Below are 17,346 nucleotides of genomic sequence, written 5' to 3'. Positions count from 1 at the left end.
TTTACGTGTACAGTGACTACATGCATGGCGTTGGTTAAGGCTAAAATACTATGTTGTGTGTGAGGTAGATGGCTGTGTAGCTGCTGTTTAGCTTGGAACACACTAGCTGTAGTCTACACCTGCTGACGCTGTGTGTCCTGTGCCCCACTTGTCCCTAAGGGGCCTGATCCAGTGACCGTGATCTTTGGTGATTACTGTGCCATTTTATTTGCAGTGACCCTGAGCAAAGCAGAAACTCCTGCATTCACATACACATGTCACTTTGTGGCTTGCCAATGCCCTTGTGGTATGTGCTTGTTTTTCAAGTTGTCACACCCCTCCTGCCGTCATGTCTTCACTCATTCCTGCTGCTACATACAAAGCCACAATGCAGCGCACACTATCCAGGACCACACACGCCTACAGGATACCCCTCATTCCATCCATTTGTAGAGCATGCTCCTGCCACCCTACACTCAGAGAACGCCAGACAATCATCCTCCTGGTATCACGATGCCTCAAACTCAACCATTACAGCTTCTATGCCTGTGTGTGCAACACATACTGGCAAGACTATGCTGAGCCACATGACATTGTGTCTACTTACCACCAGGTCATGTGCCTTGTACAACACACACACACCTTCCATAGGCACAATATTGTACAGTGTTACCTTGTCAACACCACAGCAGCAAAAATCGGCTGGTCACACCACTTCAACATAGCCGTCACAGTCAGTCAAGTAGCCACAGGGGACACACACCATGACCACGTCTTTTGGGTGTGGTGTGATTTGCCCGTTCTGGTGTAGATAATTGTCAGACGTGGGTAGTTGTTCTGTATGCGTAGCACCCATCACAGGAGTATAGTACTTGTAGCTCCATAGGGGGAGGTCACCTAATCAGGTGTGCTTGGGTAGAGTGCTACAGCCCATTGCCCACAGTCTGTCCTGCCACCCTAGTCCTGTGCGCCATTCATCACATCCACAGTACAGCATCATGCTGATGATAGTTCACATACCTGAGGACACAGATGTAGGTGCTCCCTACATGGACAACTAGTTTTGTCACACTGATCTTTACACCTCAAAGTGACTCTCCTGGGCCTGGCTGTAATTGCAGTTTTGTGATCCAAACCTCCCTCCAGCATTTACTATCCCACACAGGTGTGTCTTTCCATCCATGCATCTAGTTGTTAGGAATTTGTGAACGATGTGTGTCCTCACCCGGAATCAGATCCAAGTGTGTGGATGGCTGCAGTTTGTTGAATACCCTTGCATTTCATACATTTGCACACACATATCATTTTATACTGTGGGTACAAGAAAACTCACCAAATGCATATGATGTTTAGAATATTTATTGGGTGATCTTGTGCAGGAAACGTGAATAGGTGCTGTACAGAAAGGGGTGGAATCAAAAGTTCACTGCTGGAGATGAGATGCCTTACAGTTTGAGTCAACAGAGTCCAGGCCACAGTGCTTGGCATCATTGGGCAGACTGTGACCAGCAAGTCCACGTGGGAGAGTCTCATAGGTGATGCTGTTGCACCCAAGGGCAATATGCCAGGTCAGGTGTCCTGGGAGTTGTGCATGGCCCACTGCCTCTCAACGTCTTAGCCGTGGACGACCCACCTTCCTTGGGGGACCCTCACGTGCAGGCATGGACGATGCATGGGACGCTACGTCAGACAGTTCCTCCTCCTCCTCCTCCCTCCCTGTGGCTGGTGTTGCACTTTGCCTTGATGTAGCTGGCCTTGTGACACAGGGAGGGTGCTGCATGTTGGCAGCAATCTGACGTAGTGATTGGCTCATTTCCCGATGCACCGTCAAGAGCTCAGCCAGACTTGCCTCCACCCATCCATAATGTTGGTCTTGCCTGGCATTGTGCTCAGTCTGCTGTTGTTTCACCTGGTTGAGGGCCTCCACTAGCTGGCTTACCTCCCTGGTGTCTCGCCGGTATGCCTCCAGGATGTTAGTCAGTTCAGGCATACCAGGCCCTGCAGCTAACTGGCCAGAATCTCGCCTCCGCCTTGCGCCTCTCCCACCACCCTGACCCACACGAGCACGGCCTGCGCTTGTGGGCACATCCGATCGACGGGCCCCCTGAGTGCTGGCAGGGTGGAGGTTGTCTGCCACCTCAGGGGTGCCCGACAAAGGGTGTCCCTCATTTTCAGACAGGCTCTCTGGTGGATCATGGGCAGGGCTCTGACCTGTCTGCTGGGATGTGGTGGGAATGGTTCCGGTGGTTGGCACAGATGTCGCTGGTACAGTTGCTGCAGGGGTTTGGGATCCAGAGGAGCCAGGTTGGTTGGGGTCATCCACAGTGCGTTGAGTGGTGTCGCTGTCGGTGGGGTCAGGGTCCTGCTGAGCCTGGGACTGGGAACCTTCTCCCCCCTGGTTGGGGGGGTCTCCACACGTTGCCCTGTGTGTGGGAGAGACAGACACTGTTAATGCACTATCAAGTGACATCTTAATTAGTTAGCCATTATCAGCATCACAGTTCCCCAAGCTTTACATTGTCGTCATTGTTCCGTTGTGCATGTAGTGGTAGTAATTTGACATGTGCTCTGGGGTATTTTCCTTCTTCCATTCTCTTGACAATGACTGACACAGCCATTGCTGTGTCTTGTCTTGCCGGCACAACACATATACAGCAGTGCTCAGGTTCACGCAACATCCAGGATATGGTGTTAATCCTTATGTCTGAGTCAAGCATGCACAGAGTTTAGATGCAGCATGTTCATGTAAGAGACAGAGCATTATTTAATTGCATACAATCTTCTACTTTGGATAGGTGTTGCTGTTCCCTGATGGCCAAACAATGCCAACACCCCTGGACCTGTACACCCACTTCTAGATCATGGCTTTGGAACGTGGCACTTCTCCAAGACGCATCACCTTGTCAATACCCATGTCCATGTTGGTACTTAAGTGCATCCACAACGTTCATGAGATGGGGCACGTGCATTGTGTGAGAGGCACAATGGACTGGAGCATCTGCAATGTGCATGTAAAAGTTGTATGCGTATTCATATGAGTGAGTGTTTAGTTGTGGTACATGACAATTGGGACAGTGTTGCACTCCATTGCCTGTCCCAAGGGGATGAGTTTCTGTAAGGGGAGTGTATGACAGGCCATGCTAGTAGTTTGCGTGTGATTTGCAAGCGTCCATCCTTCATGATTTGGCTGTCCCCTCATGTAGCATGCTGGCATAATCATGGTTGTGTGTTCCTGCACAGGATGTGTGACCTTGTCCTGGTGTTTGTGTTTGCAATGATCACAGGAGGGACTTGTGCTGCCTACACCTGTGCCCATTGTGTACTACAGAGCCTTCCAAACTGTGTGTCCTGACACAGTACAGTGTCGCCTGCAAATGGTGGGTGTGTTGCAGGCACTTAGTAGATGACTGCTGGTAATTAGGAGACATCCCTAAACACTCTGCTCTATGGTCTTTATAAGGCCTGTGCAGTGCTTGGGTGCAACTGTGTGTGTGCCCAGGGAGCTGGGGTGAGGTGACAGAGGGAGGAACACTGAGGGATGGATACAGAGGGAGGGAGGGACACAGAGGGAGGGAGGGAGACAGAGGGAGGGAGACAGAGGGAGAGGGCGACAGGGATGGAGGGAGTCAGAGGGAGGGAGAGAGACAGAGGGAGGGAGACAGAGGGAGTGAGACAGAGGGTGACAGACAGAGGGAAATAGTCAGAGGGAGGGAGACAGACAGAGGGAGGAGGGCAACAGAGGGATGGAGACAGGGATGGAGGGAGTCAGAGGGATGGAGGGAGACAGAGGGAGGGAGACATAGGGAGAGGGAGACAGAGAGAGAGGGCGACAGGGATGGAGGGAGACAGAGGGAGGGAGGGAGACAGAGGGAGGGAGACAGAGGGAGAAGGCGACAGGGATGGAGGGAGTCAGAGGGATGGAGGGAGACAGAGGGAGGGAGACATAGGGAGAGGGAGACAGAGGGAGAGGGAGACAGAGAGAGAGGGCGACAGGGATGGAGGGAGTCAGAGGGAGGGAGGGAGACAGGTTGTTTGTGCCCGCTCGCTTGCTACACTGCCTTACTGTGTCACAAAATGATGCATCTCCGAAAGGTGTGTCAGCAACATGAAATAGTTTATGAGCTGTGGTCTACTATCTTGTGTGATATTTTCCTATCCCTGTGCATTGGGCATGGTGCTTGGGTATGTCCCTGGGACATATGGGATGGGAGCAGCCTCTTACCCTACACCTTCCACCCTTTGTGCCTCCCCCTTGCAACTACCCCCATTCTGTTGTGTACTGCTGGGACTCATGGCCACCCACCCCATGCTGCTGGGCACAGTTGTAAGTCCACCCATGTAACATGTGTTTTTTGTACACTCACCAGACTCAACGGCTCCTTCAATTCCGTGTACTCCTACCGGTGGCAGCAGGGCCATGACTTTCTCCTCCCAGGGATAGTATACAGGAGGTCTGCGGGGACCACCACCTCCAGTGTAGTGTGCATTGGCGTAGTCCTGGTCCATTTTCTTCTTCACCATCCTCCGCAGATCATACCACCTGGACTGGCATTCCCCCTGGTGCGCCTGATGGGTGCAACAGCATTGACCCGGTCTACGATCCTCTCCCACAGGCGTGTTTTTTCTGCCATGCTGGTCTGTCTGATCAATGCGCCAAACAGCTGTGGCTCGACTCTGATGACTTCATCTGTAAGTATCTCATTCTCCGGGTTAGTGAACTTTGGATTCTTGGGTGTGGTCATGGTGTGGGGTGTATGTGATGGGGGGGATGGTGTGTATGGATGAGGGTGTGTGGGTCTGATTGTGAAGGGGGTGGTGTGGGTGTAGATGAGATAGGGTGTATGTGTGAAGGTGTGTGGCTGTAATTGTTGGTGAGATGTCTGTGTCTTCGCAAGAATGGGTATGTTGCAAAGGATGATGGGTTGTATGTGTGGACCCTTTTATTGGTCAAATAGTGGGTGTGGCTTAATTTGAATTGGTGGTGTGTGTGTTATATGGGGTGGGTGTTAGTGTTGACCTCTGTTTGCCTGTTTGGCTGTCACCAGGACATTGATTCTCAATGGTGTGTACACAGGAGACATGTTCAGTGTTGTTGTGCGACTCGTTAGCAAAGTCCTTGTGCTGGTTTAGGTGTTGGCGTTATGTGTGCGTGTCGTACTTGTGCGCGTGGTTGACTTGTACGGGCCGTTGGTGGGTGTGGGGGTTCGCGTAGGCTTGTTGGTGGGGGTGTGCGTGTCATACTTGTGCGTGCGGTTGACTTGTATGGGCCGTTGGCGGGTGGGGGGGATTCACGTAGGCTTGTTGGGGGGGTGTGCGTGTCGTACTTGTGCGTGCGATTGACTTGTACGGGCCGTTGGCGGGTGGGGGGGTTCGCGTAGGCTTGATGGGGGGTATGCGTGTCGTACTTGTGCGTGCGGTTGACTTGTACGGGCCGTTGGCGGGTGGGGGGGTTCGCGTAGGCTTGTTAGGGCGCGTGCGTGTCGTACTTGTACATGCGGTTGACTTGTACGGGCCGTTGGCGGGTGGGGGGGTTCGCGTAGGCTTGATAGGGGGGTGTGCGTGTAGTACTTGTGCGTGCGGTTGACTTGTACGGGCCGTAGGCGGGTTGGGGGGTTTGCGTAGGCTTGATGGGGGGGGTGTGCGTGTCGTACTTGTGCGTGCGGTTGACTTGTACGGGCCGTTGGCGGGTGGGGGGGTTTGCGTAGGCTTGATGGGGGGGTGTGCGTGTCGTACTTGTGCGTGCGGTTGACTTGTACGGGCCGTTGGCGGGTGGGGGGTTCGTGTAGGCTTGATGGGGGGGTGTGCGTGTCGTACTTGTGCGTGCGATTCACTAGTACAGGCCGTGGGCGGTTGGGGGCGTTCGCGTAGGCTTGATGGGGGGCAGGGGTGCGTGTCGGACTTGTGCGTGCGGTTGACTTGTACAGGCCGTTGGCGGGTGGGGGCGTTCGCGTAGGCTTGATGGGGGGGTGTGCGTGTCGTACTTGTGCGTGCGGTTGACTTGTACGGGCCGTTGGCGGGTGGGGGGTTCGCGTAGGCTTGTTGGGGGTGTGTGCGTGTCGTACTTGTGCGTGCGATTGACTTGTACGGGCCGTTGGCGGGTGGGGGGGTTCGCGTAGGCTTGTTGGGGGATGTGCGTGTCGTACTTGTGCGTGCGGTTGACTTGTACGGGCCGTTGGCCGGTGAGGGGGTTCGAGTAGGCTTGATGGGGGGTGTGCGTGTCGTACTTGTGCGTGCGATTGACTTGTACGGGCCCTTGGCGGGTGGGGGGGTTCGTGTAGGCTTGATAGGGGGGTGTGCGTGTCGTACTTGTGCGTGCGATTGACTAGTACGGGCCGTTGGCGGGTGGGGGGGTTCACATAGGCTTGATGGGGGGGTGTGCGTGTCATACTTGTGCGTGCAATTGACTTGTACGGGCCGTTGGCGGGTGGGGGGGGTTCGCGTAGGCTTGTTGGGGGGTGTGCGTGTCGTACTTGTGCGTGCGGTTGACTTGTACGGGTCGTTGGCGGGTTTCGCGTAGGCTTGATGGGGGGTGTGCGTGTCGTACTTGTGCGTGCGATTGACTTGTACGGGCCGTTGGCGGGTGGGGGGGTTCGCGTAGGCTTGTTGGGGGGGTGTGCGTGTCGTACTTGTGCGTGCGGTTGACTTGTACGGGCCGTTGGCGGGTGGGGGGTTCGCGTAGGCTTGATAGGGGGGTGTGCGTGTCGTACTTGTGCGTGCGATTGACTAGTACGGGCCGTTGGCGGGTGGGGGGGGTTCGCGTAGGCTTGATGGGGGGGTTTGCGTGTCGTACTTGTGCGTGCGATTGACTTGTACGGGCCGTTGGCGGGTGGGGGGGTTCGCATAGGCTTGATGGGGGGTGTGTGTGTCGTACTTGTGCGTGCGGTTGACTTGTACTGGCCGTTGGCGGGTGGGGGGGTTCGCGTAGGCTTGATGGGGGGGTGTGCGTGTTGTACTTGTGCGTGCGATTGACTTGTACAGGCCGTTGGCGGGTGGGGGGGTTCGCGTAGGCTTGATGGGGGGTGTGCGTGTCGTACTCGTGCGTGCAGTTGACTTGTACGGGCCGTTGGCGGGTGGATGGGTTCGCGTAGGCTTGAGCGAGGGGTACACGTGTGGTATGTGTTGATGCCGCTTGCTGTGAGACGAATAATCCCATACGAATCAATCTTCATGCGCGAATACTTTGGGCCGTACGAATAGCGGACAGGCTTTTCGTACAGGATCGTACTAGTGTGCTTGTACGGCCTGGTTACGAATCGTACGGTTCGCTGATATTCGTACGGCGATCGACGGAAATGGATCGGAATTCGCAGGTCGGACGGTAATTTCCCATTCGTACGGAATCGGATACGAATACGAATCGTACGGCGGAATATTTTATCGGATCGGAATCGACGCCTAGGAATTCACATCCAGTATCAGGATCTCTGGGCCATGCACTCTTTTCTCAACCACACACCAACGGTGTGTTGTCGGTATATGTAACTATATGAATCCCAAAGGGGGAGATAATATCGCCAGTGGAGACATACAGATATTAAAAAGGGTCGGATTCAAGGATGAGCCCTGTGGGACTCCACACCTAAGGGGGATAGGTTTGGAAAGGATGTCACCTTCGAAAACCTGAAAGCACCTGTCCTCCAAAAAGGAGTGGAGCCATGGCAAAGCCTTGCCAGGGACTCCAATGCTCCTAAAACGGTGAGTCTGGGTACGGTGGTTCAACGTATCGAATGCTGCGCTTAAATCGAGGAGTAATAAGCCTGCTGTACCTCCAGAGTCAAGGATTTTTCTCGGTTCCTCCACCACCGTTAGTAAGGCTATCTCAGTGCCTTGGCGAGGGCAGAAGCCCGTTTGAGAGGGGTGGAGCACGTGATTGGATTCGAGAAATGTGGAAAGTGTCTGATTTACATTTTTCTCAGCGATTTTGCTAATTGCTGGGAGGAGCGAGATGGGGCAGTAATTGCCCAGATCTGAAGGGTCCAAGTTGTTTTTTTTAGCAAAGCTTTTACTATTGCCTTTTTCTATTCAAGGGCGACTATACCTAAAGAGAGGGAGGCCTTAATCAGGCTGGTCATGATGTCGATGACTGTAGGTGCTACCAGTTTCAAGATGTTGGGTGGTGCAGGGTCCAGTGGTGACCCTGATTTAACAGAAGTTAAGGTGGCTAGAAATGACTCCAGATAATGCTCTCCAGAAGGTGTCTATTTCCATGCTGGCCAGCGGCGATCAGCTCGAGTGTGTCATTATCTCTTTGTGGGAGAAGCTTGAGAATGTTATGAACTTTGGTGGGAAAGTATTCCGCAAGTTCCTTAGAGCGGTATCCCGAAGGATAGGGTGCTGCTGAAGGATCAGGGACTTTGAGAAGTTTGAGGAAAGTCCCTCTGGAGGAATTGCCTGCTGTTGTGATCCTTTCCTCATAGTAAGTGGCCTGGGCTCGTTTTATTGCACAGGGTCAAGACTGATTTGCATAATGCTGGGTTCAAACTGGAAAGGCATGGTGAGCAAAAAAACAATGGATTTAGGCCCAGATCTCTGTACTGGGGGGAATGTATGACATTGTTCTGCATTCTGTCCATCACCTGTTGTTTTTGCTCGTTTTATTGCAGCCTTGTACATTCCAATAGCTGCCCTATATTCCTGTTTCTTAACATGTGAGAAATCTTTCCTCCATGTCCTCTCCAGTCTTTTGCATTGTTGTTTTAAAATGCCCAGCTCAGGGGAGAACCATGCAGATTTGTTAGAACCTGCCTTCTTCTGGATTGATTTCTTAGGGAGCATTGTATTCAGTGACTCCTCAATCCAGTAGGTGAAGTTCTGATAACCCGTAACTGGATTGAGTTCAATATTGGATTTGGAGTTTTCCATTTCCTGTATCCACTCTTCCACCGAGAGGTTGGGCCAGGGACGGATGAGATTTCGAGTAGACTGGGTATGCAGGACGGGGGTTGGTGGGGCCCATACAAACGGAATTAAAAAATGGTCTGACCATAGAATGGGGATGGCGGCTTTACCTTTTAATTCCGTCAGGTTAGAATAAATCGGATCAAGAAGGTGACCTTTGATATGAGTTGCTTGGGAGACCTTCTGGTGTAGTTGACATGCCATCAGGTCTTGAGCTAGTTCATTCACTGAAGATGCTAAGGGGTCATCAAAGTGAAGGTTAAAATCTCCCAGGAGGGTAAAATTAGCCGAGGAGCTAGCCAGAGTCATAACAGTTTCCAGCATAGGTTTACCAAATTGGCCCATTGACCCAGGTGGACGGTAGATCAGTATGCCTGAGAATGACAGTGAGGGAGTAAATTCTATAGAAAAATGAACATTCTCACAGTCTGATAGCGGACTATCTAGTAGTCTACAGGTCAAATAGCCTTTATAGATAATGGCAATGCCACCGCCCACCCCTGTCATTCTGTCTTTCCTCTGGATTAAATATCCAGGAGGGAGTGACTGAACAATGTCCGGCTCTGAGCTGGCGTTGAGCCAGGGCTCCGTGAGAAACAGAGCCTCAGGACCAGAATCTGTTAACAACATAGAAATCTCTGTTGTAAGCTTGGGCAGAGATCTGCAATTGAGTAGGAGTAGGTTGTAGGAGGGGCCCACTGAGAGTAAGAGGGATCATGCGGGTGAGTCTGAAGCTGCAGTGTGAGCATTTGTCCTGAAGTTTCTCCAGGGAGATGGTATGAATGCACTTTGGTCCTGGGACTCTGTTTAACTGCTTCAGCAATGAACTGGGGTAGCAGAGCCTTTCTGGGGGCGCAGAGCCAGGGGTTCTAGCCCCTGGGCCTGGACGGGTGCAGACAGGTTTGACTTAGGCGCGCCAGTGGCGCGATCGCGCCATCTGGCATATTTATCTCGTAAGCTGTGTGCCGGGTTCAGCCACTAGAATGCTGACCCGCTGCCTACACACCGTAAGCCCCGTAAGTCTGACTACTTCCCACGGGAGTGGGACTGGAGTGGAGCCTTCTTCTGCCGTGCCATCAAGAGCATTAATGCCCGCTCACTAATATCACCTTCAGATTCATAAACTCACAATCGGCACAGACCTTTGGGCGACATTTGGCCAAACAGCTGCATTGAACGAACTTGATTTTTCCTAAAAAGTGAAGAGTCCAAGAGTGTGGATGCAGCAGAGATTTCAGACAAAAAGAGAGTGATGCTTTGCCTCCAGAATCCAAATCCAAAATGGCAAAGGTTGAACTAAGCAGAGTGATGAGTCTTCAGAACAGGAAGGCAATGTTCCTACTGCATGTACAGTACTCTCTGGCACTGTCATCCTGTTTACAAATAATGCTATTTACACTCAAATATTACTCAACCCTCCTTTCAGGTTTATATTCAACTCAAAATGTTGTTTTATGCTGATTTCTTTGTCACTCACGTTTAAATCACTGTTGCTCACATTCAGATGTCCACTCAGGTAAAAAAGGTACATGAAATATATGTGCTAACCGCCCGCATTAAAGGAACTGCCGCATGACGAGTTGTTTCCTTACATCTTGCATTACAATTTCTCCCCAAACAGAAGTCTTGTTAGTGAAATGGCGCAAAATTGGTAAGTATGCATACATTTTATGGAATTACTGTAATTACGCCAATAACAGCGGCGTAATTAAAATTATGCCCAAGCCTAATATTTTGCAACATGGTGTCCATTCTGTAATGAACATATCATGTTAGTACTCTAGTCGTTCATTAGAAATATGTGTTAAAGAAGCCCACTGTAGATTAACTTACAAACTACTGTTCCTGTTGAAGGTACATGTTTCACTCAGCCTGCCACACTTGACAAAGATGAGGACAATATTTGAGAATTTATAGAAAAGGTGTCATCTTTTTAACATACCAGAGTTCTTACTGTAATTTCTATGACAAAATGAAACGAATTATTTTGTTAATTTCCTGCAAAAGAAGATAATTGTGATTTTATAGATAGCGTCATCATTGAGCTTCTGGATCACTAACCATCATTTTCATGAAGACATCCATGCCAGAAGCCCATTTTCTGTCAAAGATGGTTCACCTCAGCAGAAGGTCAGCCTTTTTCACTTCGTGAAATCATGTCACTACTAAGAAATGCATTGTATTGAGATTAAAATCTATTGTCACCCTACAATAAGCACCTTACTGAAGCCTCAAAACCCAGACTTTCAATAGAATACATTGCACTGGGATCAGAATGAAAAAACAAATCCAACAGCTGTGCTTCTTGTAAACTTCCACCTAAATTGCACCTTGAAAAACACACCATCTAGCAAACAATTTTGTGAATTTCAACGCAGATTTTAAGGGCATGATTTACAATAGCAATGACATTCAAGAGAGAGGCAATCCCAGTTTGACATTTACCAGGGTGTGATGGGGTATCAGCTTTGCATCAGGACCTTCTGACTTCACAGAGTGCCCTCCTCCTAGAGTGATATTGCTTAAGTATTGTACTTTAAGCAAATTTAAATTGCACGTTCATTGGTTTCCATTTTCTGTGCCTGGCTTAGTTTAAATTTTGTAAGCTGGAGAGTCATAGTGGGGAACATCCCAGAATCACCTGCATGTATGCTTGTCAAAGAAACATAACTATTAAAAAAAAAAATTACAACTTACAGTGTTGACGATTGCCAGAATCTTCATCACATTTTCTGTTACAGATGATGTATTTCCACCTAAATGTATAAACTGCAAAAAATGTACAGAAGGCTAATATCAAAATATACATGGAGTCAAATACAACAAGATTGTGTAAAACTTTCTCTGCCTTTTCATTGAGCACATAACACATTACAGTTGAAATACTTATTTTCACCATTGCATATATAAGAAAATAATGTGCACGCTTGGCAAACTGTTAATATTATCATAATGGCCAAATTAATATTTTTGGTTGTAGGAAAGTGCCCTTCCTATACGAACACCCCACACTTTTTCCCCAATGCTGATTTGTATGACTTTGGAAGTGCACTGGAGCCTGCTATCCAGGCCCCATTGCCAATGTGTTATGCCTAAAAATGATGTAAATAAAATGGTAACCCGAACTGGCAAGGACTTTAACCCCATTATAAGCCCTGGTAAGTGGTACTAGTGGTACATAGGGAATGGGAGTTAAAGGGGTCACCAGGGCCTGAAGAACTGATTGTGCAACCCTGGGTGGCCCAAGTAGACAGACAACAGCAGTCCTTCCATTGCAAACAGCATGAGCAGTGCAAACTGTTCAAACTCAACTTTACCCTCACCATGAGTGGAAGGGTCAAAGTACTATTTTTAATATATGTCAGTCACCTATAAGGTAGACCTCCTGAGCTCAATAGGCAGTGTGCATTGTAGTAAAGGCGTGGACATATAAGTGCAAGCTTATATGTCCCTTCAGTAGCCACTTTCTATTAAGTGCTACTATAGATGTTCAGGGGGCCACAGGATAACATGGGCTGGCACCCTGTCATCCCTAGATTGCCAGTTTCATTTCATTTCAATCTTTATTTCGATCAATTAAGATCATAAAAGAAGTACAGACATATTTTCAATGATAGTGCAAATGAAATACATTAAACATCATTAAAAAACATTCCAAACGCAGATTTTTAAAAACATTTAGCATATGTTACAATTAAAAATCGTCAGTGCAATTCCTTTATTCCACTCTACCTCGTCTTTAAAAGGCGGGAGCGGGTGCGCCACATCGCAGTTAAAAATTTTGCTACAGAAAAGACAGTCATAGGTGAAAGATCCGTCTTTAAAATTCTATATGCAGGAAGGTATCGGGTAAAACCTAGTTTTTTAAGAAGGGGGAGAAGCCAATATTTCCTGGATCTTTGGTAAGCCTCACAGAAAAATATAAAATGCAATTCATCTTCCAAATTATGTGAGCATGACGGGCACTGTTCGCCAAAAGGGGACTGGGCCCAGTGGTTTGTGAATGCCCTAATAGGAAGTATGCCATAACGCCATTGCAAAAATAATTTTCTAGTGAGGACAGGAGCAATGCTATCTAGCACACATTCAAGTTGGTATAAATCTTTGGATTTGATAAACAAGTCTGTCAAAGACCCCTCCGGTATGTTCCCCTTTGTAATTGATAACTTCAGTTCAAAGAAATCCTTCGTAAGGCATTTGCGTGGGATTCTACTACATGCATTACCTGGATCTAGCCATAATTCAGGTCTGCCCAATGTCTCACATGTTTGTTTAATGAACCTGAGCCATGGGATTTGTCTTGATTTAGATAGACCAAGAATCTCCTGGAGCTCGTTCCTATAGTTCGTAAGTTCCGGTGTGCACCAGATACGGCGCCAGAAGATGGCCCTGTCATCCCTAGATTGCCAGTTTCATTATGGTCCCACTGCCAAGTGTCATGTTTGGTATCAAACAACTTGTCTCATTAAATCCCGCTTTTACTCAAAGTCAGATTTAATGTGACATGCACCCAGGTGGCCACAATAGAGGCTGCCCACCTGATTGCCCCAGCCTTTCCTGTGCACTTGTTGGTAGCCTGCAGCTGCTACGGACAAGACCCTTTGCCAGGAGGTGTGAACACGACCAGGAGTCAGAAACAAAGGCATGCCTGGGTAGGAGGTTTCACTCCCTCCCTGACAGGATGGCTAGTGAAGTGGCACATAAAGGCGGTGAGCTTCAAAGCTTTCACCTCCTCTGATATGCAACCAGGCTTCCTCCCAAAGGAGGAAACAGCACTCCCCCCATCCCCAGGCACATTTGCACCTGAGCAGGTGGGAAAATTAGATAGTTAGTAGGTGTACACCCCCAGAAGGCTAGCCACACTCCTAGGGTGGGCTACCTGATCTGTACAGCAAAGGAAGGGTTCTGTTATTTTTAAAAGTTGCAGATAGAGGAGTCTGGGTAGAACATATGGCACCCCCCTCCTCACCCTGGAATGTGGTCACCTCAGGGAAAGATTAGTCACTGGGACTAGTAGCCCATTGGTTATTTGCACCTATACACATAAAGCTCTTAAATCTTGGATTTAAGGGGCACCTCCTGGCACTAGAACCTCAGATCTAACTTGCAACAAAGAACAAAGAAGAGACCAGAGTTTGCGACTTCAAGACCTACACAAAGCAAAGCCGCGATAACCTGCACCTGTGATAACCACCTCACAACTACACGACTTGCCCCAGACCAAAGATCAGTTTCAAAGACATGAGGGGCCTTTCTGAGCACCAAAGGCAACTCCAGAACTCCCTTTGACTAGAGCTACTAATTCCCTGTAGCCCACAGCTACAGCACACTCCTGGAACCAAAGAATCACTGGCCATTGGGCCCACTGAGCAATCGCCTAAAAGTAACTGGCCTTGTGTACTGTGGGAAATGTAATCCTGACCTCCAGAAATTTCAGGTGGATACCATTTTGCCCCAGACTCCAGGACATCGAAGTAACCCAAGGCCGAGCTTGCTGCTGCCAAGGCTTGCTTGTGGCCAGTGCGGCTACCACTACCTTTGTTGGACGATGTGCTTCAAGGGAATCCCGCAGCATCTTCAAATCGACACCTCAGTGGCTCTGTTGTCGAATGTTGCATCTGTTTCCTTACCAGCACTGTCTAAGCGGTAAAACCAGCAACCCAGCAACTCCTGGTTATGCACCAAGGACAGCCAGGACACCTCTGCACCCAGACCCTAAGAGCCAGGTAAAATTCAACTGACAGGTGGGCTTGGTCCTGGAACCTTTATCTCCTTAACCCCCAGTGGTCTCCACTGAAATCGACCTGCAAGTGACTGACTGTCACTAGTCGTTTCTCCGTTGACCGCTACTTTAAGTTTTGCAGTAGTGAATTGCACTGATTTATTTTTCTTTCTAAAATCTATAACTTGAGTTATAATTATCCGATTTTGTTTGTTTTGGTGCCTAAATTTATATAAAATTCTGCTCTATTTTTATAAATTGATGTCGGATTTCTTCTGAGTTGCGTCAATTACTTATCGTCCAAGTTGGTATTCTGAAATGCTTCACACATATTCCTCTAGTAAAACCTGACTGCTCTGTGCCACTACCAGGGTTTAGCTAGGGATTATTGTGAATCCAAAGAACCTATTTTGTGGGTATTGCAAGAGTATTGTAAAGTGAAACCTAACCAGCCTCACTATATAATCCTCCACTTTCCTACAATGGTTTACATCTTTTGATTTATTTTGAAAAGTATTAGTATACAATAACACATTGTTCCATAAACATCGCCCAGGGTACAATATGCCAAGTGCCTGCTAGTGGCTAGTAATTAGCAAATATATACAGTACGGTGAACAAGAAACAACTCCTCAACTCTATTCTCCTAGTACTCCCTACTCCATCTTTTCGATTCACTTGCATTGGTATGCGTAACAGTTCTATTCTATAGACCATCTCTATGTTGTGTTTCGGTGATGAGCTTGGCTTTGATAATGTAGGTCAAAGTTAGTTGACGTAGGCTAGGCAGAGAATTCTTCGGTATTTGGGACAAGAGAGCTCTCTGCCTTCTGTGGACAAGTAATCAATCCATGTACCCCGTTTTCCTTCAAACTGCGCTTCCAGCTTCTCAAAGATTTTTGAAAATGCTTGAGCGCTGAGTCCGCTTTGTCTCCATACAGGTGTGAGCCATCCAACGGCATGTCATTTAGGGACAAGTGGACACCCTGAGAACTCAGTGTACCATACCTTGGCAACAAAGCGCCACTGTACAATCCATGTCTCTGCCTAGGGAATCTGTCGTAAGCATCCCTCACCTAAAGGCGAACTTTGCTGCATCCTGACCATCTGCTAAGGCTTGGATGAGGACAGCAGGGCCCTCCTCGGAAAGCATGGGTTGCAGCTGGGCAACAATGCATGGGAATATCGGCCCAAGAGGCATGCAGTGTTCAACGACTGCAAGGCTAGCCTGGTGGAAAAGAAAATAGGCTTCACAAAGATGTTAAGCCTCTTGGATTCCTTGTTTGGTGGGGTGGAAGTGAGCGCATTTGGGTTGACCTACGAAGTAGAGCCCTGCACATCCAGACTCTGAGGAGAGATGCTGGGATAGAAAAGCTGGATTTCCTGGATCAGAACAAGGGCATTGGGCAATCATGAGCTGCACAGGAGCCCCTATGCAAGGTTTAGCCCAAGCCCCAAGGAGAATGTCAGTGAAGGCTTTGTTAAAGAGGAGCAGTAGCTCAGCCAAACCAGCTCCGGTCTAATGCACCCATGTCAAGACATTAGTCTTGATCTCGACAGCAGGCAGCTGAAAGTCAAGGCCTCTGCCGCCCTGCGCATCACAGTGGTGAAGGATGCACTTTCCTCCAACACAGGACCTGGAAGGGAAAGCATGCCATGGTCTGGTGAGATGTCCATGCCACTGGCATCACCCAGCTCCTCATTCCACTTATTTGATGGCACAGGGACCTCTTCTATGGGATCAATCCTTCCTCTTCATCTACCCCTTCAGGAAAGAAGGGTTAATCTAAGGGTGGGAAGTCCTGGATGGCTCCAGCACTGGTGTTGAAGGGCCCTGTTTCAGAATCAGGAATACCAAAGAGCCGGAATGGAAGACTCCGGATCGAAAGGATACACCTGTGATGGCGTTGGTCCGGATCCATGGGTGGATCCAGAATTGTATCCGGAGGGCCCAGCTGGGGTCGGGGACTAACCAGCCAAAGGTAACCCAGCAGGGGCACCTCTAAGTTCCAGGGTGACCCGAAGGAATGCCAGCAGGAGTTCATTGTCCAAAGATGGTGTGCATGGTGTCGTAACTCTCTTTAAGAGGGGCAGCTGGGGCCGTGGCCAAGATGGCGAGCGGGTAGGATGTGTTTCCCAGGGGCTCCCCACTCCTGCCGCCTAAAATCGGGCAATTTTCCACCCTAAGTCCAGCATAGTTGGACCTCGCTGTTACGGTCGCCACTGGCTGGACTGACCAAAGCAACATCGCACCGGCAGGCTTCTGGGGGTGGAAGAAGCGGAGCCCAACGCACCACGAGGCTGAGGGAGGAAATGGCGGCCGACACTCACCGAGCTCGCTGATGAGGTGATCACCTAGTCATCCTGTGGCTCAGAGATCGGCGTGCCTGGGTCCCCTCGGGTGCCGCTGTTGGAGGTGGAGCGACCGGAGCTGTGGAGGAAGTGGACGAGGCAGTTAGCAAGCATTAGCCGCCAGCGGGGAGGTGACGAAGGTGAGGCTCCCGGGGCCGCGGTCTGCCGCAATCTACATCCGCGGGAGCATTGGCTGGACGTTGGAGAGGCGGGGGCAAACAGATTGGGCTCTGGAGCCAGAGCACAGGGTGAAGAAGCGGGCCACGCGCTGTACACCACAATCTCAACCTAGTGGAGCAGGCGTTGCACACAAGTCCACAGCCCCAAATAGCCGCGGCGACGCTGCCTTCGACCCGGTGTGGTGGAAAGTGATGAGGGGCGGCTGGCGCGATGGC

General features: G+C 49.6%; 1 protein-coding gene across 3 annotated transcripts in view; it reads right to left on the bottom strand.

Annotated features, from left to right (window-relative positions):
• Positions 1 to 17,346, bottom strand: part of LOC144791046 (disintegrin and metalloproteinase domain-containing protein 9-like) — a 1,785,694-nt gene that overhangs the window by 1,259,497 nt on the left and 508,851 nt on the right. For all 3 annotated transcript variants that reach the window (XR_013602283.1, XM_078665681.1, XM_078665682.1), the window contains exon 8: positions 11,575 to 11,646. Coding sequence is in view for 2 of the 3 variants with exons in the window: in XM_078665681.1 (XP_078521807.1) it covers positions 11,575 to 11,646 (72 nt within the window). In the remaining variant the exon portion in view is untranslated. The remainder of the gene's footprint in view (positions 1 to 11,574; positions 11,647 to 17,346) is intronic.

This window comes from Lissotriton helveticus, chromosome 11 (assembly GCF_964261635.1).
Source record: "Lissotriton helveticus chromosome 11, aLisHel1.1, whole genome shotgun sequence".
In the NCBI taxonomy this organism is placed as follows: domain Eukaryota; kingdom Metazoa; phylum Chordata; class Amphibia; order Caudata; family Salamandridae; genus Lissotriton; species Lissotriton helveticus.
Note: the sequence above shows the minus strand (reverse complement) of the source record. Positions and strands in the feature narration are given on the sequence as shown.